Here is a 26,622-nt window from a genome sequence, read left to right on the forward strand (position 1 = left end):
TGTCTGTGAGGGGGGCAATAGCATGCTCACTGGTGAAAAGGTTTAAAATAGACCAGCAAGTGCTGGTGGTGCTGTTGATCTGTTCAGGTTTCCAGAGGTCGCTGGTCAGTCTATGAGACTCCTGGGGATTTTTTATGTGATTTTTTTCTAGAAACTGTAAGAATGAGATGCATTAGATTTACAGCAGGGCTGTAAAATCTAATGTTTAGTTCATGTTTAGTTCATGACCACATGCAACCCAGTTTAGTTCATGACCACATGCAACCCAATTTTTGCATAATTAACTATAAATAACAACACCTCCTGTGTAAAGCTGCATCACCTAACAACACCAACATCTGTGGAAGCTAACGGTGAGGAGGGTTAACTCATCCCCACAATACAAACCATTTACAAATCTATAGCTTTGGTCTGATAAAGTCAGATTTTTTTTTTTTTACACTTCGCAAACTCATCCATTGGGCCAGACTGGACTCGATGGACCAATGTGGGCCCACAAGCCATACATTTGACACTCCTGGTTTACAGGCTGTTGACCTGTTGAAAAAAAACTACAAGACGCTCTTTAGATAAAAGAAGGGATCAAATTAATTAAATTCAATAAAGTGTGAAAATAAATATTTCAGCAAAAGGACCATTGTCTGTCTAAATTACAGATTTAAAATAAATTTCTAGAGGACTAACAGGGATGGACAATTAGGAGAAGGATTGTAAGAGATCAAAATAGTTGTCTTTGAATTCATCAGTTAATTGTGTGTGGTGAAATGTAACTTTTATTCAAGTAGATACACTTCAGTTGAGTGTTTTTTTTTCTGCTTTCTACTTTTGACAACATTTCAGAGGGAAATACTGTACTTTTTACTCCACTACTTTTATTTGTCAAAAAATGTTGCCAGCTACTTTTCAGATTAACATCCCAAACTTTTTGGCTGGTGGCCCCTTACAACAAATTGATCCTTGTCACATTTCAGACGTCTACGAGTTGTTAGGAGTTCCAACAAAGAGTGACTCCATGCACTTTGGTTGAGAAAACTAGGTGCATGGAGCAATCAAACATTTAGTGGGGTCTCTGGAGAAGTGATGACAGCTACAACACATGCAGTCAAACTTTTGCAGACTCTGACACAGGTCCACTCGGGACAGGACATGTCATTTCAGGCCAGTTGTTTTCTAACCACATTTCCACGCACAGTTGAGCACGCTGTATTACACAACAGCATGAGCAAAACAATGTGGTCCTTACAGTTTATGGGCCGTGCAGATTAATCAATGACTCCTGGTCCAGGATGTGTGTATGTGAACTTCTACACATGTGAAACGTGCTTGCTTACATGTGCCAGGGACAGTGACAGTGCTGTCGCTCTGCCAGCTCTGATCCCAGGTCTTCATCAGGACCTTTGACCAAGTGTTTACCACAGGAAGGCCTGAGTTTACAGAGCACAAATCTGCACTTACTGATGGAATGAAAGTGGCGTACACAACCTAAACACATTTTAAGCCATTTTATAGTTCACTGATTTGCATCTTCAGTGATTAATTTGCACATATTCATCTTTACACTCCTGCTCCTGTCTAATGTAAAGTCTGTTATCCTGTGTTTTTCATGTTGTAGTTGTATGTATATTTGATTTAACATTAAATTGAATGGGTTTTTGACAGGCCCCAAGCACCCAAATGCTATTTTGCTTAGTTTTTTGCTAGTTTTATAACTTTTATTTTGGGTTAATTAATTCTCAGTCACTTCAGTTGCTCATTTTGGTTCAGACTGAAACATCTTAAAACCTACACATGGTCCTCAAAGGATGAAACCTACTCTTTTAATCCCCCGAGGATTCCCCTAGTGAGGTAAGTAAAGGTTCAGTGTCTAAGATTTACTGCTGGCAGAATATGGCAAAAATGCAATATAATATTCTACGTTTTCATTAGTGTACAATCAAGTAAAAATAAAAATTGTTGCGTTTTTGTTATCTTAGAACAGGGGTGTCAAACTCAATTTCATCCAGGGCCACATCAGCATTATAGTTGCCCTCAAAAAGCCGGTTATAAGTGTAAGATTATATATATGTAACTAGTATTACATAATTGCCTCTGCATTCAATTATTATTGGACACCTTCAGTGTGCAGATGCATTCTGGGACATGTAGTTTATGGGTACTGTACACAGGGCTTTACGTTAACGTTTTTTCTCATAACATGGTGCTATAGAAGTTTAAAGTTTAGGAGTTCTTCACTTAAACAGGTATGTGAGTGGCAAAGAACATTAATGTTGCCTTAAGGACACAGTTCATACAAATATTGCCTTTATTTGCCCACAATGGAAGATTGCAGGGAGATAACACCTCCCGCTATACAAAACATCCATACATTACACTTCTAATGAGCAGAAAAAAAAAACTCAGTAAAATTAAATCATAAAATATTAATCATATAAAATTCATATTGATTATATGGTATGAATCTGTGAAGTGTTTTGTTCTGTTATTAGCGAGTGGTGTAACAAATAAAAAACATAGAATCAAAAAGATTTTTGTTGTTTGAATGCAACAGATTCCTAAAATATCTGAAAGAATTACATACCCTATTTTTAACAGGTTATTTCTTATTTCACCACTTTAATTCTACTTCATTCTCTTCCTTCTTCCTCTTCAATAAAACATTACTCACGTTGTTTACCTGAGATTCTGTTTTGACAGAAGCAGACGTTGCTGTTATAAAGAGCCCCCAGTGTGGCCATGAAATCTGAGTCTTATTATTTCTGCCCCTTTCCCAACCACGCTTATCTACAAATGGAAAAACTGGGTCAGGGGAAAAAAAAACGTGACTGCCTCTCTAGTCATTAGGAAATCTACAACCATTAACAGGTTATCAAACACTTCACCTCTTCATCCCAGCAGTTAAATGATTTATCTCATTGTTTACCTGCAGGTTAATTCAAAAAGTGGGTCACACGACTTTATATTTGGAAGTCTCATATAGTTAATGGTGCACCCATCACAAGATAATAGTGAGTTTATTTCCCTGAATCTTTATTCTGTTTGTTATCGTGTGCAGCTATGTAGGCTTCTGTCATGATACCTCTATGCTAGTCAGTATCAGCAGGTTTAACATTTAGAAAATAGAAGATTTTGAAGATGAAAAGCAGATATTACTCTGGTTGAGAATGTTACGTAGATGTCATTTATGAAACTTCAGTTAACCATTTTTTTTAAAAACTCTCCTTAAAGCTGAAAAACAGCACAGTCAAATCATAATAAACCTGCAGTGAGATTTTGACACTCCACTGTCCTTGAGAGTGACCTCTGTTTTCCTTCTTCTGGTTTTATTCTGTCATAAATCAATATATCAATATATACATAACAAAAATATGCAGAATGTGTAAGGACAGATTTTAAATTGTGGGCTTACAGACATTTGAAGATGTAAACAAGAAATGAAAGAAGTTAACCAAGTTTTGCACCAAAATGACACAGGATGAAAATATGGAAAATAACTTATTTACATTGTGGGTCTGGCCTCTCCAACCCAGGACAAAAACAGTAATTGTTGTGCACATGATACACCATGGACTTAAGGCTGTTGTGACTCAAAATCAACAAATCCCATGGAAATACCAAAACCAACAATTAGTTCGCCGGTGTTACACTATTACACCACTTGACTGACTTCCACTATCTGACTTCCCCACCTAATCTGAAGATGGACATCTTTAAATAATACATTACCTCATTAAAAAAAAGGGCTTATTAATTCCCTAAAACAAATGGGTACTGTATTTTTAGCAAATATTATTCATGGGGAGTAAATAGAGAATTTGTTAGGGACTATTTTCAGGGGTGGATTAATACACATTTGGTGCTTAAGTGAGTATTACAGCAGCTGAACAGTCCATAGACTTACTGGTCATGTTCATGGTGATAAAGGAGGATGTTACCCAGTGCAACAGTTTGGTTCATTGATGTATTTTCATTACTGGACTACTGTGGAGGTCTATAGCACAGGGGAATAAGATCAGACTTAGGCAACACAGACAATACTTGTAAGATCCCTTCAGTGTTGGTTTTTGGTGTTGTTAGGGGGATTTGTTGACGAGAAGACAAATATTGCCAATAACACCTCCTTACTGGATGAACTGAACACAGTCTAGACTTGGTTTGAGCAACCCCATAACCCACAAAAGTCATCCGTAAAAACAGATGGAACACACTACCCACAGCTCACCATGTCATCAGCTGATGTATGCAAAACCCTTGGGAAAATTGATCCCTGCAAGGCCACTGGTCCAGACAACATCCAGAGACGGGCTCTCAGTATACGTGCTGCACTGCAGCACTGCATTAAGATAGAGTTGCTGGTCAGTCCTCAGGTCTACTGCTGTTAGATCTGTCACAATTTGACACAGCTAACCACCAAATCCTCCTCTCCACACTCATTGAGCTTAGGATCTCAGTATCTAGCCTTCGCTGGGTCATGTCCTACCCCCTGAGGGGAAAACTGTTCAAACTGTACAACTTATCCACAGGGATCCCTCAACAGTCAGTGTTCTGCCCTCTTCTCTTCTCAATATACCACTTCATTTGGCACAATAATCCACTCTTATGCTTTTTCATACCATTGCTACGCTGATGATACCCAGCTCTTCTTGTTATTCCCTACAGAGGACCACACAGTCTCTGCACGCATCTCATCATGCCTGGTTGATATCTCAACATGGATGAAAGGACATCACCTTCAACTTAATCTCTCCAAGACTGAGCTCCTTGTCATCCCAGGCAGTCTCTCTATACAACAAGAAAGCAGCATCCAGCTCACCCTTACAAAGTCTGAAAGCCTGAAACTTGGGTGTCACAATTGACAACCAACTAACCTTCAAGGTCCATGTGGCCTCGACTGCATGACTGTGTAGCCTCACACGAGAATATCATGATTCTGAAATTTGCTGACAATATGACGGTAAATTGCCATCAGCACTTCTCTGCAGTTTCTACTGAGGCACTATTGAGTCCACTGTCACAAGCAGCATCGCAGTGTGGTGCGGCAACAGCACACAAGCAGCACGTAAACGCCTGCAGAGAGTGATTAAGTCAGTCCAGTACGTCACAGGAACAGCCCTCCCATATCAGGATATCTCCCAGCAGAGAGTCTCCTGAAGGGCTCACAACTCCACCACAGACCCCTCCCACCCCCAGCACCACATCTTCATCCTCCTGCTGTCAGGCAAACAGTACAGGAGTCTGAAACGCAGGACTTCAATACTTAAAGACAGTTTCTATCCCCGGGCCATGAGGCTGATTAACATGTCCAAGCTGCTGTTCCTGCTCCCTCTCACCCCAACATAAGCAAACAATGAACTAATGCAAATTTGCACTTTAACTTACCTACATGAGCCTCTGTATTCCTTTCAGAACATAGGCCGGTGATGAAAAGTTCCCACCCTTGTCTGCCTTTTCCAACTGCTGCCACGCCAGTTGATTCTTCTTCCAGGTTGCAGTGTTGGTAGATTGCCTTGAAGACAGAAGGTTGTGACGCACCCTCTCTGTGTGGTTTTCGGTATGTGTTTTGAGTTTCTCTTTAGCGTGTGTGCTCAGAGAGTCTTCAGCTTTTAGGTCATGGGGTTTCTTTCTTTTCATCAATGTTTCCTGAATCACTTTAATCCACATCACAGGTGATTGGCCAATGAGTTTCACCAGAGCTCTGTTTGTCGGTTTTACCTGCTCCCACCTCTCATGACGGGGATGTAGGGTTGGGTTTGATGACATGTTTATTTTGCATATGACAATAAAGCCTTTTAGAGGGGTTCTATGGCTCTAACTTGCTATTTGCACAGCTGTACTCATTTTTGTCTGCATAATAGCTATATATTGGTCACTGAAGTTACCTAATCTTAGCAAAACACTGACTAACTAGGAAGCTAACAACTAATGTACATTAGCTAACCAATTAGATTGTGTTTTGCTTATATTAGCTACCAGCTGTCACTGCTAACATTAGATAGCTTAAGAGATGACTATATGTCACTATTACAAGTACAACAGCAAATCTTTTAATCATCTCCAAATAGTTGTTTTCTTTTCAACATAGACAAGCCTGGCACAAAGCATATCTAAATAAATGATACTGGAAAGGAAAAAAGTTGACTGAGGTACCAAAAGAGGTGGGGATTACATATTGATTTCAGACTGATCTTCAGTATGTTTATATTTATTTTTATATTTACACCACCAAAAACCTGTCACCAAAAAAACCCCTATAACAATAATAAAACGATATCATCAAAACTAAACATATTAAATTTACACATCAAATGTATTTAGATCCAACAGAACATGTATGGATGTTGACTGAAAATTTTGTATAATCTGTAAATGACAGTACGTTTACAGGAGTTCAGTCACCAAAATGTTCCCGAGTTTTAACAGCACACACATGTGTGTAACAGTGGCCAGGGTTAATATGCGCAAGAATGTTTCCTGTTACGTCTAACGCTCAACCATTGCTGTTAGTCATTTCAGTCACTAGAGAAGTCAAATCTCCTCTTAGCCTCTTATACACAGATTGTTTGTTCTTCCAGTGGCCATTAACAGAGCGGCTGGGAAATGACAACATCAACACAGAATTAAAGCACAAAGAAAATTATAAATAGTGGTGCTGCGTGAGTGAAGCATTCAATGTCAGTTTATGATTTTATCCTCTGTAATAACACCTAAAACTAATGGCACATTTAGATAAACGGTGTATACGACCGGCTGCTTCACTTCCTCCAAGTCTGTAATAAAGTACAACTTTACAGCTTTTCTGTCTGCTGACAGAGACTTTGTGACATGTTGTCTTTGAATTCAACCACTCCCACTGAATAAAAACATAATTGCAACAACAATAAAAAAGTATATCTAACTGATATGCTAAAAGGGAGAGAAAAAACCCCCCTAATATTTCAGGTTTAAGATCAGTTTGAGAGGAAAAATTTACCTGTCGGTGTAAGTCTTTTGAAACTGTGTTGTCTTCTTTTCAGATTACTGTCTTCAATGCTCTATCTACTCTATGAGTGATTTTATTTTTAAATTGTGACTATTACAACAGAGAACACAATCCTAACTCTTATCTTGTATTTATCTGTTAGTTCAACCTTTTTGTCTCAAAAGTTCATCTCCTCTCTGTCCACATTTGAGCGTATTCTTCTCCTTTTTCACACAGACAGATAAACCTCGATCTATAATGAAAGTCGTTTTGACAAAGACCCTCTCAAACATTAACCGACTCAACAAAGACATCTAAGAATTGACTGATAGGAGCCTGTCAGGAGTGTGACAAATTAAGTTGTATTACAAGGTTACCTGGTTCACAGGTAAAGTAGCTTTTGTTTAACAAGTTTTGAAGCTTAAGTGATATATCAGGCCATTTAAATGTAGATATAAAATATATATTCAGAGAGACATATATCCATGTTGTAAATAAGTAAGGTTTGATTTATTTCTGTTAATCAGCTTGTTTCCACTCTTGTCCTGTTTCAGATTTTCACTTGTAAGACAAGGACGTTTATTTTATTTTCTGTCAGAAAGTATTGACACTTAACACAGTATGAATAAAACGAAGCTGTTGTTGAATGTAATTAAGCGAATTTACTCAAATATAAAGTCAAAGTCATTGTACTTTACTTGAGTATTTCCATTTTATACGACTCTGTTTCTACTCTAATTCAGAGGGCAATTGTGGTGATGCTGAAATTGATTTCTTTTTACTGATAAACTGAAGGGAAGTGTTTGTAGGTCGAGAATAAATAGCATATTGTGAGCGCTTTCCTTAATTGATTATTGGTAACATTAAAGATAAGTGAATCGACTGATCATTATTAAAAAACAACTTTGCTCATACAAAACAGTACCAAATGCATTTTTTTGTCTTCAATCAAAGCTTTATCTCCAGAAGAATATATTGCATATTACCTGACAGCATTACATAACCTATGAAACATATAAAGATGTGAAGGTTTAAGATTAAATTATACTTGGTTGACCAAATTTTTAACAACCAAAGAATTGATTGTGGATTAATCGTTTTCATTTCTAGCTGAGAACATTCTCCCAAGTTAAATAAGTTATTTAAAAACTTGGATTAGCTGGAAAATGCTTTGTCACAAAGCTAAAAACCATTTTCCTGAGCTTATGAAAGTCAACTTTTCAGAGATATGTAATTCTCAAAGTCTCTTATAGACTGATGTATTGCTGCAAATTAAACTACTCAACAACCTTAAACATCTACAGCAGTCAAATGCAGCATACACGTTCTTGTAGCGGTAATATTAACCCAAAACATCTTCTTGCTGCTGTTTACATTCAACCTGATGCAAATGCCAGAAATGCACTGCAGAATTATTTCCTAGGTGTATATGTATGTATGTATATATGTCAATAACTGTATATATTGTTTGATTTGATTTGATTTTACATTTTTTATCCTCTTCTATTCTGAATTTGTTTTATTATCTATATAGCATGTATGTGTAGCATGCAGAAACAACAACTCTCATTTCATTATGCAATCCTGTGTTGTATATTGATAATAAATTACCTTGATACAGTGTGTACAGTACAGACATCACTTAAATAACAAAGGCACAGGTATGGGAAAGAGTGAGTCATTTGATTTAGTAACAAAAGAGGATTTTAATTAAATTAAATAAAAAAAACTTTGCTTGTCACAGCAATTTTAGACACATACAAAATCTTCTTGTCTCCTTTCAGCCATCTAAAGAATAGAGAGAAGTTATTTGTGAGCAGTCTTTGAGAGAAAAAAATTGGACTGCAAAATTTCATAAAGAATATTAGGCAACACTAGTAGCACGCTGTGTCAGGACTGTTTCGCTGACAATGAAAAACATAGTTACTTTATCTCTTGAATGAGGAAAGTTAGGCAGCCATAAAGATAAGATGTTTCAGTCAGTCTGGTGCATAAACACAAACCTAATCACCACACTGTCACAGTGTGTGTGCTTTATAAAAGAAAAACAACAAGCTTTAATCTTTGACATTGAAAACTAAGTAATTTTCCCAAAGTGTGTATTTGTCCATGAGTGGGAAACAATGTTTGTCAGTGTAATGTTTGTTACACTGTTTCAGTTTGTTTCTATCAAGTTTGACCAATTTGTTAAAGTTTTTTTTTCTTACCAAACTTGTGTTTTTCAGCTGCTTCTCACTTAGTTAATCACTACAGGGTGAAATACGCACACGCACACACATGACCTCAGGTGTGTGTATAAGCAGAACAGGGACATGTGGGGTGGTGGTTGTTCTCTTATAAGGACAGGAAAGGAGCAGTCACTCCCACAGTCCAAAAACAAGCACTGTCAATCAGTATAGAACAGTGAGGGGACTTCACTCTCAGTGCTTGGCTTTTGTTGTGCAACTTTAACTGTCCTCTCTGTTCAAGAAGACCCTTCAGACGGAAAAAAGAAGAGGTCAAACGGACACTGGCTTTTACGGTGGTCTGCTGAATTCCCACCGACATGGACACGGAGAAGAGGGACAGTTCAGATGGGGACTATCGTGTGCAGAGGAAGGTTCTGGATGAGTTACGTCTGGATGAAGTGGCACAAAAAGGGACGTGGTCCACTAAACCAACCCTGGTTGAGCGCACGAAGGAGTCTCTGAGGTAAAAATAGAGAGGAGATTACATGGGGGTGGGAGGTGTGACAGGCAACATGAAAAAAGAGATCAGCAACGACACAAACTGACAGAGAGGATACCTGTGTGACTGGATGTGAATATATTTTTTACTTCACTGTGCCTCTAACTACTCACTCAACCTGTTGAGTGACTCATGCATGAGTGAATGACTCATTAATGAGTTTTAGGTGTGTGCATACAAATGCACATGAGATGTTTCATTGGTTAAGTGTTTTACTATCTAAGCAGAATGATGATTAAAAAAAGCTGAGTGAAGAGTTTAATCTGAGTCAATAAATGAGAACTTAAGCGCAAAGTTCACAGTTTTATTAAGTTGTAAGCTTTCATAATAACCTGTGACACATCATATAGGACTCAAATATGAAGCAATGACAATAACACAGAACATTTAAGACCAAATATTCCCAACTAAATGACTGAATTTCAACATAAGAGCATGAGACTCAATTTCTCCATGTGACAAGTTGCTAAAGCTAATAATTATCTAATAAAATATTTGTTAATACAGACATTGTCACCTTTCAATAGTCAGCACTCAGTTGTATCTGGCATAAAAAGTGAACAGTAGCAGATTAATGCTGGTGTTATCCGGTGTGTCACTGTTTTACAAGGCCAGCTGATAAAAACTGTGGCAGGTGTAACGATTCACAAGTCTCATATAAGGACATTTTCATTTGTTTTTACAACCGAAAACCTGAACCAAAAACCTATTCCATGTTTTTTCTTCAGTTGTGTGTTCAGTAGTGTGATCTGTATGTATTTGTGGGATGACTGTTGCAGGTGTTCGGTGCCCAGGCTGAAACACACGGTGCTGAGCTGGATCCCCGTTCTCGGCTGGCTGCCTCACTACTCCATACGAGAAAATGCCATAGGGGACCTGATCTCTGGCTGCAGTGTGGGCATCATGCACCTGCCGCAGGGTTTGTATTTAAGAATGTGCACAGTGGAGGGATTTTATCCACATCACACTTAGCAAACTTTACCCTTTAAAGCAGGGGTCTTTAACATTTTTCAGGCCATGGATGACTTAGCTGACAGAGATATGGAGCAGGGACTCTTCTACTACATATATTGCACTGAATATTTTCGTGTTTTCTCTTGTGTGCCCTCTAGCTGTTGCATGGCTAATGTTAGCTGTTTTAACCTCACCCTCTGCGGTTTTTGGACATGAAAGGTTTATCAGAGTTTCTTGCTCATGAGGTTACAAAACAGTCCACTGTAGATCAACACAGCGTACACTTGGGATAATAATACAGCTAATTTGCCAAAATGTTTCAATAACATGTAACTTACTAGTGTGACGTTATAGATAGGCGCTGCTCATTATGTTAGCTAGCTCACTTGATTGCATGAGGATTAATTGGTAGGCTTTTTGTCAATGTTATGTAAAAGAAATAGTATGGAACTTTTTTTTTTGTTCTTTTTTTCAAGAATAGGCAGATTTATTTTTGCTAATAGTATTGTAGCATTGCGGGGTAGCTATTGTAGGTGGATGGAGGAAGAATGATGAGGAGGTGATGAGAATTTAATAGCTCAATGGAACCCAGATTTATTCCCTTGTTGAAGCAACAGCTAATCCATTTCCCTAGTGAAACAACAAAAACAGCGTGGTTAAACCTCTGGCTCTTTGTACTTCTGGTTAATTGATTCTGCGTTAACATGCCCTGTATCTCTTTTCTCCAGACTAAGACCAACTGGTGCATAATATAACAACTTACACATAAAATCATTTTTTTTCCTTCCCTGGAACCACTTCTTAGTCAGTCCTTCAGTATGGCAGACACCTCCCTCAATAAAATTAATTACACATAAAAGGTTTGTCAATTCAAAGCAAAATTTTACAAGACAAGAAAGTTGCAGTTTTTGGTAGGTTTGTCATAGCTTAGTTTTATGTGAAAATGCTCCGTGAACTACATCTTTCATCTCATGCAGTATACATCACCATACATAGCTGCCCCTTGTAATGTTATCTTACCTGAAGTGTTTTATCCAGCGACTTTATGGTCCTTTTATCAGCTGGGAAGCTAAAGAATTAGTAAGACCTGCTGCTGTGTGACTACATTCCAGTGTGAAAACACACAGGCATTGTAACTAACTACTAATTAGCTTTTGGAGGGAGAGAGTCGTCGTGTCACTTATGCAATTTCTAGGTGCACAGTCTTCCTAATTCATAGTCTGATATTTCAATAGTTATACAACAAACTTAATTTCTTTCTTTCTTTTTTTTTTAAGTGTCTCTTGTCATTAATTACAGTTTTTTGCCAGTTAGATCCCATGATGGTCCAACACTTGGCCTCTTTATATGAGGCTCAATCCAGTAGAGTTTTATCTAAGCTTAGCATAAACACTCCAAACAGGGGGAAACAGATAGCCCGGCTCTGTCCAAACATAACAGCACCTGTTAAAAAGTAACAATGATGAAGTTCACCAATTAATAAGTTTTACCTTGTTGTCATGTAAAAAATGACAAGTTGTGGGTTTACTGGACTCTTCACTAGTTGCCTGGCAACTTCATCCACAAGCTCTTGTTTTTACACTTTAATTTTTGTACAGATTAAACGAAGAAGATACACCGTGTTAATTAATGAGCTTTAGAGGTAAGTGGATTTTGTTACCTATTAACAGAGCCAGAGAAGCTGTTTCCACCTGTTTCCATGCTAATTACGCTAAGCTAATTGTCTCCTGGCTGAAGCTTCATATTTACCAAACAGACAATGAAAGTGGTATCAATCCCCAGGGTAAACTTTGTTTCTCACAGAGAAACTAATATTTTGCTGAGCTCTTAGGTGTCTCAGAGGTTTCTTCTTGACCACTGTATGGATATGACTACTGAGACAAACTTAACACCTCATTTAAAACGTTTTCTTCTAGATCTCACTGTTATCTCAAGCACTGATTATTTATAATAAATCTAAGATCAGTGCGGTTAGACACAAAAAAGAACATTTTAAGATCTTCAGTTGGGCTCGAATTAGTCTGGGGTTGAGATGAGACAAAAGGTATTTCTAAGAAGTGTGAGAAAATGGTCATAGTCTCATGCTGGTCTTAAATTAAATAAGACACAGGCTAAGCAAAGATGGGTTGTTATTTTGAACTTTTCCTTTCCTCTGGGCAAGAACGCTAATTAGTGTATTTCCTAAAATGTCAGACTATTTCTTGAATGTTTTGAACAGCTGAAATATCACTGAATTTGTTTTGGATAAGTGCCACACTTTTTAAGTTTTGTTTTTTTCAGGCATGGCATATGCTCTTCTGGCATCCTTACGCCCAGTGTTTGGCCTTTACACCTCTCTCTACCCGGTGCTGGTCTACTTCATCTTTGGTACTTCCAGACACATCTCTATAGGTGAGTGAGATGGTAAAAAGTAGAACATGAGCAAAGTTCTGCTCGCTTGTGTCTTTGTGCATGACTGTGTGTCTACATGATTGTGTTTCATACATTCAGGTACATTTGCTGTGATCAGCATCATGATTGGGAGTGTGACAGAGAGGCTGGCTCCAGACAGTAACTTTGTTGGAAATGGCACTAATGGAACAGAAAGTGTGGACATCGATGCACGGGATGCATCCAGAGTTCAGATAGCATGCTCCCTCACAGTCCTAGCAGGAATCTTTCAGGTGTGTTTGTGCGTTGATCACATTAAAACTGTACTGAGGTACTGAACAAGCCTTTTAAGTCATATTTCACTATGTTCGATTAACTTGCCCTCTCTTTTGCCACTCTAAGATTCTGTTGGGTGTGGTGAGGTTTGGTTTTGTGGTCACCTACCTGTCTGAACCGCTGGTTCGAGCCTACACCACAGGATCAGCGTGTCATGTGTGCGTCTCCCAGCTCAAGTACCTGTTTGGGGTCAAGCCGGCTCGCTTCAGTGGCCCCCTCTCCCTTATTTATGTGAGTATGTCATCATGCAATACATAATTCACAATTACACAAGTTTTATGAAGCTCATAATGTTAAGTTTTTATTAAGTTTTTATTAACTACCACTATACTGGTGGATCCATAAGATACAGCCATTTCATAGAGGATGAGCATATAACACAGATCTATCTGCCTCTGTGAACTTCAAAACAGAAGGCTTTTAAATCATAATGTTACAATAGTAAGGGGCTCAGTGGTTGATGACTGCCAGCTATCACGATGGACATCGACCATCAAGACAAACCCATGTTCATGTGCCCAAGATTTCATCTAAAGTGATAGATCCAATTTTTTTTGGTATTGACCCTATTTACCCTAGTATTGATACTGAGATGAAGACTTTGTATCTGTAGTATTGAGACTTTGAGGACCTCTAGACCCATGGAGTGGGTTACGCCAACTGGACATTACTAAGCCTGGTCCAAAGTCGGTCTTAGTTAAGACCAGTCTTTAAAATAGTTTTTATGGGTCGGTTGCGCCAACCAGACATGAGCCTTGTCTCAACTATGTAGCAATTCATGGTAATGCCCACAAGACTATGTCTGTTGTCTAACAGAGGGTGTTACAACTTAAGGATATATTTGTAGCTCATCACTTTCTCCCTCTGCTCCTTCTTCCTCTACTCCTCTTTTCCTCACAGACTCTGGTGGATATTTGCCGGCTGTTGCCTGAGACTAAAGTGCCAGAGCTGGTGGTCAGCCTGGTGGCGCTCTTCGTTCTTATTGTGGTCAAAGAAATCAATGCCTGCTACAGACAGAAGCTGCCTCTGCCCATCCCCATAGAGCTCATAGTGGTGAGTCCTCTACTTCCTTCATTTTTTCCCTCTCATTTATACAGTAGGTGTGTTCATTTAATAGTCCAGCAGGGGGCATCTTGACCACAGTGATCAGACTGCACTGAGGGGTGTCTGTGTTTTACACTTGCCTAAAAAAGGGGTTTTATATGCTGAGAGTTTAACCCCACACGCTAAATCAAAATTTCTTGTGCCTTCTTTCTCAAGGTCATAGCTGCAACAATCATCACCCACTTCTGCGGACTTACGACAAATTACAGCATTGATGTGGTTGGAGAGATTCCCAGTGGGTAAGTTAATCTGTGTGTGTGTACAAAATAGAAAGAAAGATGGGGTGGGGCGTTGGCTGAGGTGAGATTCAGGGCAGCTGTAACTGTTTACAAGATCACAGACTGAAAAGTGCAACATTTGCTTTGGTTGTCAGATATGTGGATCTGCCGATAGGAAAGTAACACAGAAGAAGAGTCACAGTGTGTATTTATGTGAGTGATACAGTTATGTTCCTGGAGTAGCTTGTGGGTTGGAAAAGTCCATAAGTGAGTGAGTTTCCCCAGAGGGCATGTGTAAACATACAGTAGGACATAATAGCAGATCATTGTAATGTACACAAAAGATACTCTGTGGTTTTCTCGTGTTTGCCTTTACTTTTATCCAACCATCAGCTTTGCGTATTCATAGAAGGTCAACGGTTGGCGAGATTTATTTTAAGTTATTTAAGTGTGTCTGAGTTTCAGAAATTCCCCTCTACATGTAGGCACGTTAGTTACGTTTCTTATAAAGTCAACAGTTTTTAACACCCCCTGGGAAAATGTGAGCTGGCCTACTTCCCTGAGCTGTTTGTAGAGACGCCCATGAGTTGTACGAGGTAATAGCGATAAAAACCTGAAACATTCATCTTTTTATCTTTTCCTCCTGCTCCAGGCTCAAGGCCCCTCGTGCTCCAGATACCACGTTGTTCTTAGAGGTGATAGGCGATGCCTTTGCAGTGGCCATCGTGGGATATGCCATCAACATTTCCCTGGGGAAAACATTTGCCCTCAAACATGGCTACAAGGTGGACAGCAACCAGGTGAGGAGGGCCGCACACACACACATAAGGCTTCGACTATACAAAGGGACACTGTGGTGCTCACAGAGAGCTGTGAGAGATATACTTGGAGTCTCTGTTCCTGTCTGACTCACAGGGAAGAGTCAGACTTTGGCCTAATATTAGATTTTAGTCTCTGCTTACTCACAGCTAGTCATGACTGTCACATTAGTGGAAAAATTATTCAGGTTGTCCTGGATAACCGACAACAGAGCCATGAATAACCTTAGTTTTCAAGACAGCTTGTGTTGTGTGGTGTGTTTTCACCTTGTGAGTCTGTGTGTGTGTGTGTGTGTGTGTGTGTGTGTGTGTGTGTGTGTGTGTGTGTGTGTGTGTGTGTGTGTGAGCACAGCAAAGTGTGGTTCGGCTTTATTTAGCCAAATCAAACATTCAGTCAATAGAAAAACAAGATTATAAATGTTTAAAATACATAAGCAAAGGAAAATTTTCAACAACTCTGGGCCCTTTTACTAAATTGAGGTGAACAAAACAATATGGCACCAGAAGTCTGAACAGAACAAACCTGAGTTCTGCATGACATAAAAGACACATAGGTTAGCCTACACATAAACTAAAGGGAGGGATCCTTAACTCCACACCATTTAAAAACACCACAATTAACCCAACAACCAATAAAGACAAAATAGAAACAATAATTATAAATACTAAATACTAATACTATCAAAAAACCCCAAAGAAATGTCCACATGCTGCTTTTCTTGAAGTCTCTGTATTTCAGAGCTCCACTGCACTGGGAGTTGGTACCTTCCACTTCCTGTCTTTCAGTATAAAGCGTGGCCAGGCAACTCAGCAGCAGCATGTGGAGAACAAAGAGAAAACATATTAGCAGCTGAAACCCTGTGATAAACCTGTGAACCACTAAACCAAAATGTGTGCGCTCAAACTGATAAGTAAATCAAAGAAAAAATATACACGTTTAATGAAAAAAAAATTGTTGATTTATTAGAAATGAAACGGAACATTACTAACACTGCCTGGTGTCAGTAATGAATGGGGTTTATGTCTGCAGACATGACAGACAGGGGTAATTGTAAGACGGTACTGCTCACTCCATTAGAATATGGGAGCATGCTGAGCATGCGCGTTATTCGCTACGAAACAGGAAGTTGTCGTAACTTGCGTGCGCAGTGTGGCTGGTGTTGTTTTCACCTTGTGAGTTTGAGTGTGTGTCATCATGGCAAAATGTGGTCCTGGAGACGCCTACTGTGGCAGGAAGTACCTCAGAAGCATGTTTGAGTACTCTGACAGGTGTTTGGCCGAGTTCGAAGATGGGTCGATGATGGGAGGATGGTCTGACCTGCGAGTGTTCATGTGACTCATTGTTACACTTGAGTATCGCGATATGTTTTGTGATACTGTATCAATTCTCAAAACACTGTATCACGATATTGTGACACATACAGTGAAATGGGGCAGTGGTTCATTTTATGTTGAATTTAAACCCACAACCGCTTGACAGCAGTGTGGTTAGTTATCCTCACTGTTGCATAAAAAAGTAAACTTTTAACTCAGATTTTATATGTAAGCTGCTGTGTTCTTTCTACTATGACAGTTTCATGCCAGTACACAGCCCTAGGAATAATTTACTACTGACTATTTAGTACTCATGGGCTAGAACTTCAATATGTTGATGGGTGTCATGGCTGGTGTGATCCCATTTGCTTCAGGTGCTCAGTTAATTTCAAATAAGTGCAATTCGGTTGTTTTACTGTTATGAATTACAAAACCAATATATTCTTTCATCTCAGATTCAGGCTGCAGCCATGACAACAAAAATGATTTCATGCCATACAAATCCCTAACTCAGCACATTTTCCAATGTTGCTGCTGTCTTTCATTTCTTAAGAATTATCTGTTATTATTATTATATTATTTATTTTTCATTTGAGAAACTATTTTCCATATTTCACAACAGGAAGTTTCTCTTGTTTCTTCTCAGCCCTCATCCATCAATCATTTTAAACGACATTAATGTCTGAATTTTATCCTCACAGTAATGACTGACTGAAATTGGATCATCTGAACCTCTTAAGGAGATGGCCAAAAATGCATTTAAGCCTGTAATTATGCAAGTCCATTTACAAATGTTATAATGCATCAGACATCTCCCAGTGCATAACACACATCCAGGATTTACGCCAGTGTGACACACACTCACACTGCGGGACAATAGTTGATGTTGCAGTAAATTTTAAGTTTTGCCTTTAATCACTTGTTATATATCTGGCAAGATACACGTGGACACGTTTCATGAAACAAGTGTCTCTGATTCAATCTCTTCTGATTATTCATTCTTTATGTCACAACACGGCCTGAGATTGAACTGTGTTTGCTTTGCTTACTTTGCTAGTACATCAGGTCATGTTAGCACTTCACTGGAAGAATTCTTAATGTTCCCTTTGAGATATATACACACAAAGCAAGAACCTCTAACAACCTGCGCTTTCTCTACAATTCTGTTTTTCACATTTACGTGTAGGCAAATCTCTTATTCCTGTCTATATGCAGCGTTCTTACGGGTGCTGGAAATCCTTTAAAACACCCGTTTGATCTCATGTTTTTAAGGTTTGAAAGGTACTTGGATTTTGAATAAAGTGAACTGCTTGAAACTGAAATTGCATTGCTTTCCTAACAAATTGCTATCAGACTGAATAGCTGCTTTTTAGATAAAGAAATAAAATAAGTTGGAGGGAGCCTAATTATCTCCTCATGTGATTGCTTGTGAGAGTTTGTGTGTGACCAACTGACCAGTAGTTTGTCCGCAGCTAATCTTGCATACTACTGGGTCAAGTCTTCGAGAGTGTATGCTGAAGGACCTCTGTGATTTTCAATTTTTGAAAAACCTTGGCAAACCTTTTTTTTTTGGTTCCATGCCGATAACAGCGATTGGCCAGAGGCATTATGTCTTTGGACCATCCCATTGTAGACATTGCAATATCTTAAGAACGCCTTGAAGGAATTTCTTTAAATTTGGCACAAATGTCCGCTTGAACTCAAGGATGAACTGATTAGACTTAAGTGGTCAGAGGTCACTGTAACCTCACATTAACCCCATGCTCATGAACATGATATCTAAGGAACACGCAGAGGGGATTTCTTCAAATTTGGTACAAATGGCTACTTGGATTTAAAAATAAAGTGCTTAGATTTCGGTAGACACTTTGGTAGTCACTGTGGCCTAATTATGACAAAGTTTAACACAAATGTTTACTACATTCCTTCCTTCAGGTTTACCTGATGAAGGTCTAGTCCTTTTACAACTTTTTGGTCTTCTCTCTCCAACACACCTGTCTTGTTTAGTAGATGTGCAAAGCGTTTCCTTTGATGTAATTAAATTACAAAATGAATGTAATTCTAATTTGTTACAGTTACTGAGAAAAAATATGTAATTAAATTACAGTTACTAATCAAAATGTTGGTGATTACAGAAGTGTTACATGAAAAGATTTTGTTGAAATTGAAATTATTAGCCAGATAGATACGTCACCTTTCTGTAAAATGCTATCACGAAACATAATTTTGGTTGTTTATAGAAAATTAGCATCTGCCTTACTGAGACAAAGAAGTTAAATTATCATTTTTTATATAAATATGCAAGTTATCACACTTGTAAGGTGCTGGAAAAGTTTGTGATTGCACCTTAAAAATTCTTTAAAAGTGCTTGAATTTGTCTCTGGAAAAGGTGCAGGAACCCGTCTGTAGCACAGAGACTTATTCACACGTACACACACTTGCACAGGCATGTGACTGGAATCATTTGCCCTGGAGAGAGACAGGCTGGGAGCACTCACAGCCTCTAAGAGCTGGCTCACTAAATCATTAATGCCCAACTAGCTTTATGCAATCGAGTGTGTCTTAAATGTGCTTGGCACTGCTCTCAGCGTGGCAGTGATGTGTTGACATGGCCATAAAGTTAATGAGCGGTACTTTAGGTTATTGACCCGAAGGTTACGGACTGCAGACACCCATGTGGACTAAAGGCCATGATATTACAGTAATACACTGTCAAAAACCATACAGGAATTTAGTGCTATCACCAAATCTTTTCTCATTAACCAAATATACAAGTTTTATGTCTTCAGGTTAATTAAACTTGAAATGTCTGGTGTTTATTTTCAGAACACTTTAGAGTTTATAAACATGAGTGAAGTCTTTTGGTATAAAATAAATGAATGTACTTTACAGAGTTCAATCAACTCATCAAATTAATTTTCCAAAGAAACACGATCAGCATTTCAGTGAACTTCCCAGCATGCACTGTTTGAGAATTAAAACTCTCCTGAGCCCCTGATTTTTTACGGTTCGGAGAAAATATACTGTATATGATGCAAACTTAGTAGTTGTGTGTCTCTAATCCGCTTCAAGAAAAGTCCTGGTTGTTTGTTTTCACAGTAATGAACATTTCCACCGCCATAACCACAAAATATAACATTGAACATAAATGTATCTTGATAAAAATCTCCTTGTGCTTCTTTTTAACTGGCTAAAAAAAATGACTCACTAACTTTGTGTGAGAAAATGTGAACATGGGCTCATTTTATCTGATTTCACAGAGAATCCGACCCAATAGCAGGCATTAAGAACAACTATATAGACTGGAGTTGCAACAATGAATTGATTATTAAATTATTAGCCAGCTATTCTGATGCTCGATTAATCAGTTTGAGTGATTAAAAAAAATAAAAAAGCCAAAATTATCTGATTCCACTTTATTAAGTGTGAATATTTTCTGGTTTCTTTACTCTGACAGTGAACTGAATATTGTTGAGTTTTGGACAAAATATCAGAGGTAATCTTATTCTCAGCCTAAACATGGATGTTTTCACTTTAATTTGAAATGTCGTGTCTGTCTTGCTGTTTCTCCTCTTCCAGGAGCTGGTTGCTCTGGGCCTCAGTAACACTGTTGGTGGCTTTTTTCAGTGCTACTCTGTGACTTCCTCCCTTTCTCGCAGCCTCGTCCAGGAGAGCACAGGGGGCAAGACACAAGTAATCACACACACAGATATATGAGCACAAACACACCTGATCACATCAGTTCTTATGCTCAACTTGAGACCATTCACTGTACAATAAGTGTGTGTACGTGTATTGTCAGGTTGCAGGAGTGATTTCGTCCGTCATTGTGCTGATCACGATTTTGAAAATAGGCGCTCTCTTTGAAGATCTTCCCAAGGTAACCCTCTACCTCGTCCTCCTAATGATCAGTATCTCTCTTGGCAGTGAATTTAATGACCAGTAAGGCTGCGGGTATATCTGTGTGTGTGTGTTCCTCAGGCGGTCTTATCCACAATCGTGTTTGTGAATTTGAAAGGAATGTTCAAGCAGTTCATGGACGTGCCCATGCTATGGAAGACGAACAAGGTTGATCTGGTACGACTAAATCCTCTTTAAGAGACATTCTGCTCAGTTAAACACTGTGTGAACCTTGTAACACTTTGAACCCGCTGACTGTGTGCGTTCACGCTGCCCTCTAGCTCGTGTGGCTGGTAACATTCATAAGCACCATTCTGCTCAACCTGGACCTGGGCCTGGCTGTCTCCATTGGCTTTTCCATGCTCACTGTCATCTTCAGAACACAACTGTAACTACACACCGCTCATTATTAATTAATGATGTGTATGCAGAATTTTTTTATGAGAATTTCACAGAGAGTTCTTGCTGTAATAATGACATTTTAATACCTTTCAGACCCCACTACTCTATCTTGGGCCGTGTGCCAGGCACTGACCTGTATCTGGACACAGACACTTACAAGGAGGTAAGAGACTATTAGTGAAAAATGACATTTGCTCAGAACTTTATTCATATTCAAAATATATATTTTCTAATTTACCACTTGTGGTATTTGGTGTGTAGATAGTTTTGGATTTATATGTTCAGATTAAGCTGAGATTTCTACCTCCACCCTGTAAAACGATGAGTGAATGAGCTCACGGTCAACAGTTTTCATGTGACTATGCTGTCAGGAGAAAGGGATTTTTAGCCACGCAAGCGACTCGACTCTAGGAATGACAATGCCAGTCCAATACTTTGGTCAGGACCATAGACTGCAGATAAAAACGGGTGACGTGTCTCCACGTCCTCCCACTGTATGAAAATGAAGCCAAAATCCTGGACAAAAGTGCTGCCATCTTGCACTGATGATGTCATTTGACATGCAAGCAGGGCTCAGCTGTTAATCCTAACATGAAACCTCCTTTTTAATCATCAGCGTGATAAGAGCTACCTAAAATGACAGAAACCTCCTGTGGGAAAAATTTATTTCACGCTCTTTGATGTTTAGTCCATGTCCTGTCTGCTAACACGGGTGAGGTGGGGGTTTATGACCTATACTGCAACCAGCCACCAGGGGCCGATCAAGATGTTTTGGCTTCACTTTTGGGGAGCTGTCATGTCTTCCATTTTTTATATACAGTCAATGGTCCAGACTGAAATATCTCAACAACTACAGTGCTGCAGGGATGATGTATTTTTGCATCGCTTTGGTTCCCTCATCAAACAGCCAGTGAGATTTTTCCCAGTGGGTTTTGGATTAGTGCTGAACATAAGCTCTGTGGTGAACAAAAGTTTATGATACACATTAGATACTCTTATGATTTTATAAGCGAAGTAGAAAAGAAGACATAAAAACCCAATTTTAGCCCATAAACAAACTACACTATGATCACATAACTCAAGGTCACCACCATTACGTAACTTATGTTCACCTCTTTAGTCTTATTCATCCATTTGTTAGCAACAGCCTCTCTTAAGACACGTAGAAGCTTCAAAATTCATGAGTAGGGTATTTACTGACGTATTTTATGTCTTAGAACAAAACATCAAAATCTCTCAGGCTGGTGTTACAGACCTTATTTAAGGCACTTAACCAAAAACCCATTCAAAAAACTTAAATCAACATGTTAGCATTGCCATTGTGAGTGTATTAGCATGCTGATGTTAGCGTTTAACCTAACACATTGCTGTGTCTATGCACAGCCTCAAAGAGCTGCTAGTTTAAACATAAAGCTTAAAGTACAGTAAAGACTCGGAAAATTTGTAGTAGGCCTGTAGTACAGCAACGTACTTCATTCAATGACTGACACCAGATAAGTTTCATCAGCATGCTCCAGTACATGCTGGATTTATTGTCAAGTCTTTCTTGTCTCAAAGACAGATATCTCAGAAATTGGCTGAACAAAAGCAAATCTATCACACAAGTTAAGTTAAACATGTTGTTTTCCCTGACATTTGTGTGAACAGGATCACTCTGTGGATAGTTTGTTCAACTTTCAGTCATTAAGCAGTAGGAGAACCCCATTTAGTCAAACAATACCTGGGGGAGGTGGAAAGTGCGAATGAGAGCAGAACAGGGTTTGAGTTTCTGAACTCTTCTGCTTCATGATGTGTCCCTACAGGCTAAAGAGATTCCAGGAATTAAAATCTTCCGCTCATCTACGACTATCTACTACACAAATGCTGAGATGTACTTGGAGGCTCTGCAAGAGAAGGTTTGTGTGTGTGTGTGTGTGTGTGTCCATGAATATGGACGTGTGTTTGATTACAAGTTGTAATCCCTGTCTGCCATCTACAGCACCCTTAATTGCTTTCATTATCTCCCTCTCTGGTCTCACTTTCTCTTCCCTCTCTTTAATGTGATGTTTGGCTTTTTGTGCAGAGTGGAATTGAAATCGGGAAGCTGCTGACGGCCAAGAGGAAACAAGACGCGAAGCTGAAGCGTAAACAAGAAAAAGAGAAAAAGAAAGCAAAAAAGGAGGCAAAAAAACAAGTATGATATCCTTGATCCTTAATGCCACATTTAGAGAGAACTCGTGTTACATAAATTATGCATTTGAACTGATAACTTCCACTTTTTCAACCTTTTGGCAGAAAAAAGCAGTCAGCCACTTGTCCAACGGCACGTTCTCTTTGAAAGAGTCAATGATGACTGAGGGGAAAGTCTCTGCAGGACTGAAGGGACAGAAGCAGGGGAACGGTGTAGCCATAAGCCTGACAGAAACCTCTACAAAAGGCCAAGTAAACTGGTCTTACCAGCATGACCCAACCACGTCAGACTCAGATTCAGACACGGGTAGCCATGGAGATGCCAGCATCACCCAGGTACCGCACCATGGTGATGCTGAGGAAACGGGACAGGCCTGTGGATCCGGCACACACAGCATCATCCTGGACATTTCGACAACCAGCTTTGTGGACACGGTCACTGTGAAGACCTTGAAAAATGTATGTGTGTGTTGACATTAACCAGTTTTAAATGAGTGAATAAGACACAGGGGAAGGCGAGCATGTTCATCTGTGTTTTTAACAGGGTTCCTACACCTTTTTCAAAGTCAAGTTCATGCAGTTTCAAGGTGCATTTTGAAGCTTTTCCAGCATCTTATAGCTGTAGTAAAATAGGCCTATGTATATGTATATATACAGTCTATATATAAACAAAATAATTATTTCACTTCTTCATCACATTAAATCAGATGTTACTGTTATAAACAATTAAATCTGTTCTGTTATAGACTTTAAAATGACACATTAACAAATTAAAGGAAAACACCAAAAAGTCACCTGTCGAGACTCAAACAGAGTCGTCTTCATTTTTTAACTAGAAAAGCAAACTATATGGTCAGATAGCAATTTGTTAGGCACTTTTCAAACCTTGAAAACACCACATTAAAATTCAAGTGTTTTCAAGCATTTCCAACATCTGTGTAAACCCTGTTTTCAAAGAAAGAGTAGAAGATAAAACCCAAAGTCATCTGTTTTTTTTCCTCCCAGATATTCAGGGACTTTGGAGAGATTGATTTGGACATCTATCTCGCAGGCTGCCAAGGTGAGTGGCACACCAGACACAACAGAGACAAAGTTAATGTCCTTAATGCAGAGTCAAGGTACTGGGGCTTCAGATAATGAATGCGTCAAGGTCTCAGCCTCAGTGGCGCCACATCATTCCCTGTGGGGGACATTTCTTTATTTCTATAATCACAAAATGTGTTCCTTCTCATGCATTAGTAAGGCATGTCATGTAAAGCTACAATGATTAGTTGATTAATTGTCAACTATTTTGATAAATGATTGATCATTTTGAGTATTTTTTTTGTAAGAAAAATTGTGTCTGATTTCAGCTCTTCAATGTCTTCTACTTTCTTTACCACCGTATGACAGAATATCTTTGATTTGTGGGCAAACCAAGACATCTGAGGACATAACCTTGGGCTTTGGGAGACAGTTTATGGACCAAACAGCCAATCAGTTAATTGAGAAAAAAGACAGATTAATTGATCATGAAAATAATTTGTTTTAATCAATTAGTTGCAGCCAGGGTGCCTTTAACAACACCTTAAAGTTCCACCATGATTCCTGCACACCACTGCTGAGAGGTAGTCTTGAATATTGATAGTAAAAAAAACAATTTCTATTCAGTCCTGTTGCTTGTAAAATTTCTCTGTTTTGCCCTCTGATTGATTTATTAGCACACTATAGACAATAGATAAGAAGTTTCCCAGTCTTGGTTGAAACTGCATTTCTTTTTGTTTGTCATAGTTTCAATCATTTTCTGACTAAATGTGCATAGCTTCTGATTTTGTACTGACTCAGTTTTGACAACTTTTCCAGGTAGGCATAAGGTAGTAAAGACAGTAACAGGTTAACCTGCACCTGACCAACATGTGTGTAGTTGGACTGACATCAAACACAGTCCTGTGATGACAACCTTTCCTGCTTTCTTCACAGCTAGTGGATAAAATCTTACAAAAGTGTGTCCTGCAGTGGTTTGACTTTTGAAAACTGTGACCAATCAAAATGTAGGACATCGGACAAGGGATAAAAAAGCTGTGCAGTCTCACATAAAGTGGGACACCTTGTCACCCTATCACACCTTTTAATTCAACACTCTACAAACACTGGAAACAGTACTCATTGTCGGCTAACAACTGATATGTCGGAACAACTGAAGACTGGGTTTACAAGGCGTACTCTGCTAATATGATCCTAACAAAAGAACCAGACACACAAAAGGGGGACTATGACAACAAAACAGCAACAAAAATTTAGAGGTGAATGGAAGCAGGAGTCTAAAGATGTGGTGTTCTGCAGTGTGTGGTGCCATTTTCCACAACTGGCTGAGAAATCTGGCTCGATTTTCAGAAGCAATGCCTTCAGCAAACAAGGGACGCTGTATTAAGTTGTGTTAAATTGCCGTTTCTGTTTTGTTTTATACATAAATTTACATTTGGGCCAGAAAAATGTGCTTTGTCTACCAAATGTCCCCTACATTCAGTGGCCCAAGTACCTTAGGACCAGTACTTGAAAATGTGAGCATATTTCCCCGGTTGCAGTCCCATTGTCATGCATGTTTTTCTGTGTGGTCAAATATTAGCATGTGTCGTGGATAAGCTGGAAACCGCAGGGTTCTTCTCTGAGTCAATCCCAAAGAGCAGGCTGTTTGTCACGGTACACGACGCAGTGCTTCACATTCTCCACAAACGGCAGCAGACAGACTTCATAGTTGTGAGTTTATCACTATATAAGAATATAAATTACACTTCTGAGCTCTCTCATCTTCACTTATCAGCCCCCAACCCTAAATCTCCCTCATTTTTTTCCCAGGATGTGTACTGCACCACTCAGATGTGACCAGCAGGGGTCAGACTGTTCCAACTCTCGCCATCTTCTCCTCCTCCTCTTCTAAAGGCTGCTGGCTGCTCCACTGCTCGCCATTGGTTGCCATTGTCTCCTCCTACTTCTGCGGGGGAGAATGCACCACCTTGACATGGCGGCTGGTTGCCATGGAAATCCAGGGAGCCGTTGCTGTGGCAACAGGCTTTTTATGATATCGTCTAATGAGATAGCCAGCAATACGTCATTGCAGCTCTCTCCCTCTGTGGCGTGTGTGAGAGACAGAGGAGGGGCGGGGGTTGAGTGGGAGAATGTAACACTGGACTAATAGGAGTCTGTATTTATAGCCTGTGTGAGAGAGTAGAGAGTGAGTGAAAGGTTGACTGTAAGAGGAGACTCGTACGTGAGAGGTGTTGCTATGAACAAATGGGCCATCGTGATTGTCTTGTCAATCTGCTGTATCACACGTGAACCAATGCAGTCAGCCCTCTAGGAGGAAATTAAAATGTAT

At 39.2% G+C, this 26,622-nt stretch overlaps 1 protein-coding gene across 1 annotated transcript; it reads left to right on the forward strand.

The window, feature by feature from the left end:
- The first annotated feature begins 9,289 nt into the window (after positions 1-9,289).
- On the forward strand, positions 9,290-26,622 carry LOC146325140 (solute carrier family 26 member 6-like). Its single transcript, XM_084720980.1, has 19 exons — positions 9,290-9,646; positions 10,462-10,601; positions 12,917-13,027; positions 13,127-13,299; positions 13,409-13,573; positions 14,243-14,395; positions 14,603-14,685; positions 15,317-15,464; positions 20,376-20,489; positions 20,599-20,676; positions 20,778-20,873; positions 20,978-21,084; positions 21,192-21,261; positions 22,901-22,993; positions 23,161-23,271; positions 23,373-23,726; positions 24,273-24,327; positions 25,873-26,003; positions 26,103-26,622. Exons 1-19 carry the CDS (start codon positions 9,501-9,503, stop codon positions 26,127-26,129), a joined length of 2,355 nt encoding a protein of 784 aa, XP_084577106.1. The 5' UTR covers positions 9,290-9,500; the 3' UTR covers positions 26,130-26,622.

The sequence above is a fragment of the Lutjanus erythropterus genome, chromosome 6 (assembly GCF_056507025.1).
Source record: "Lutjanus erythropterus isolate fLutEry1 chromosome 6, fLutEry1.hap2, whole genome shotgun sequence".
Lineage (NCBI taxonomy): Eukaryota > Metazoa > Chordata > Actinopteri > Lutjaniformes > Lutjanidae > Lutjanus > Lutjanus erythropterus.

What these genes read in the sequence shown, in the direction of transcription:
- LOC146325140 (XM_084720980.1), top strand. Translation starts at nt 9,501, where the DNA reads ATGGACACGGAGAAGAGGGACAGTTCAGATGGGGACTATCGTGTGCAG. An exon ending in TCCCCATAGAGCTCATAGTG is followed by an intron (nt 14,396 to 14,602) that starts GTGAGTCCTCTA and finishes TTCTTTCTCAAG; the next exon opens with GTCATAGCTGCAACAATCAT. An exon ending in AGCAGACAGACTTCATAGTT is followed by an intron (nt 26,004 to 26,102) that starts GTGAGTTTATCA and finishes TTTTTTTCCCAG; the next exon opens with GATGTGTACTGCACCACTCA.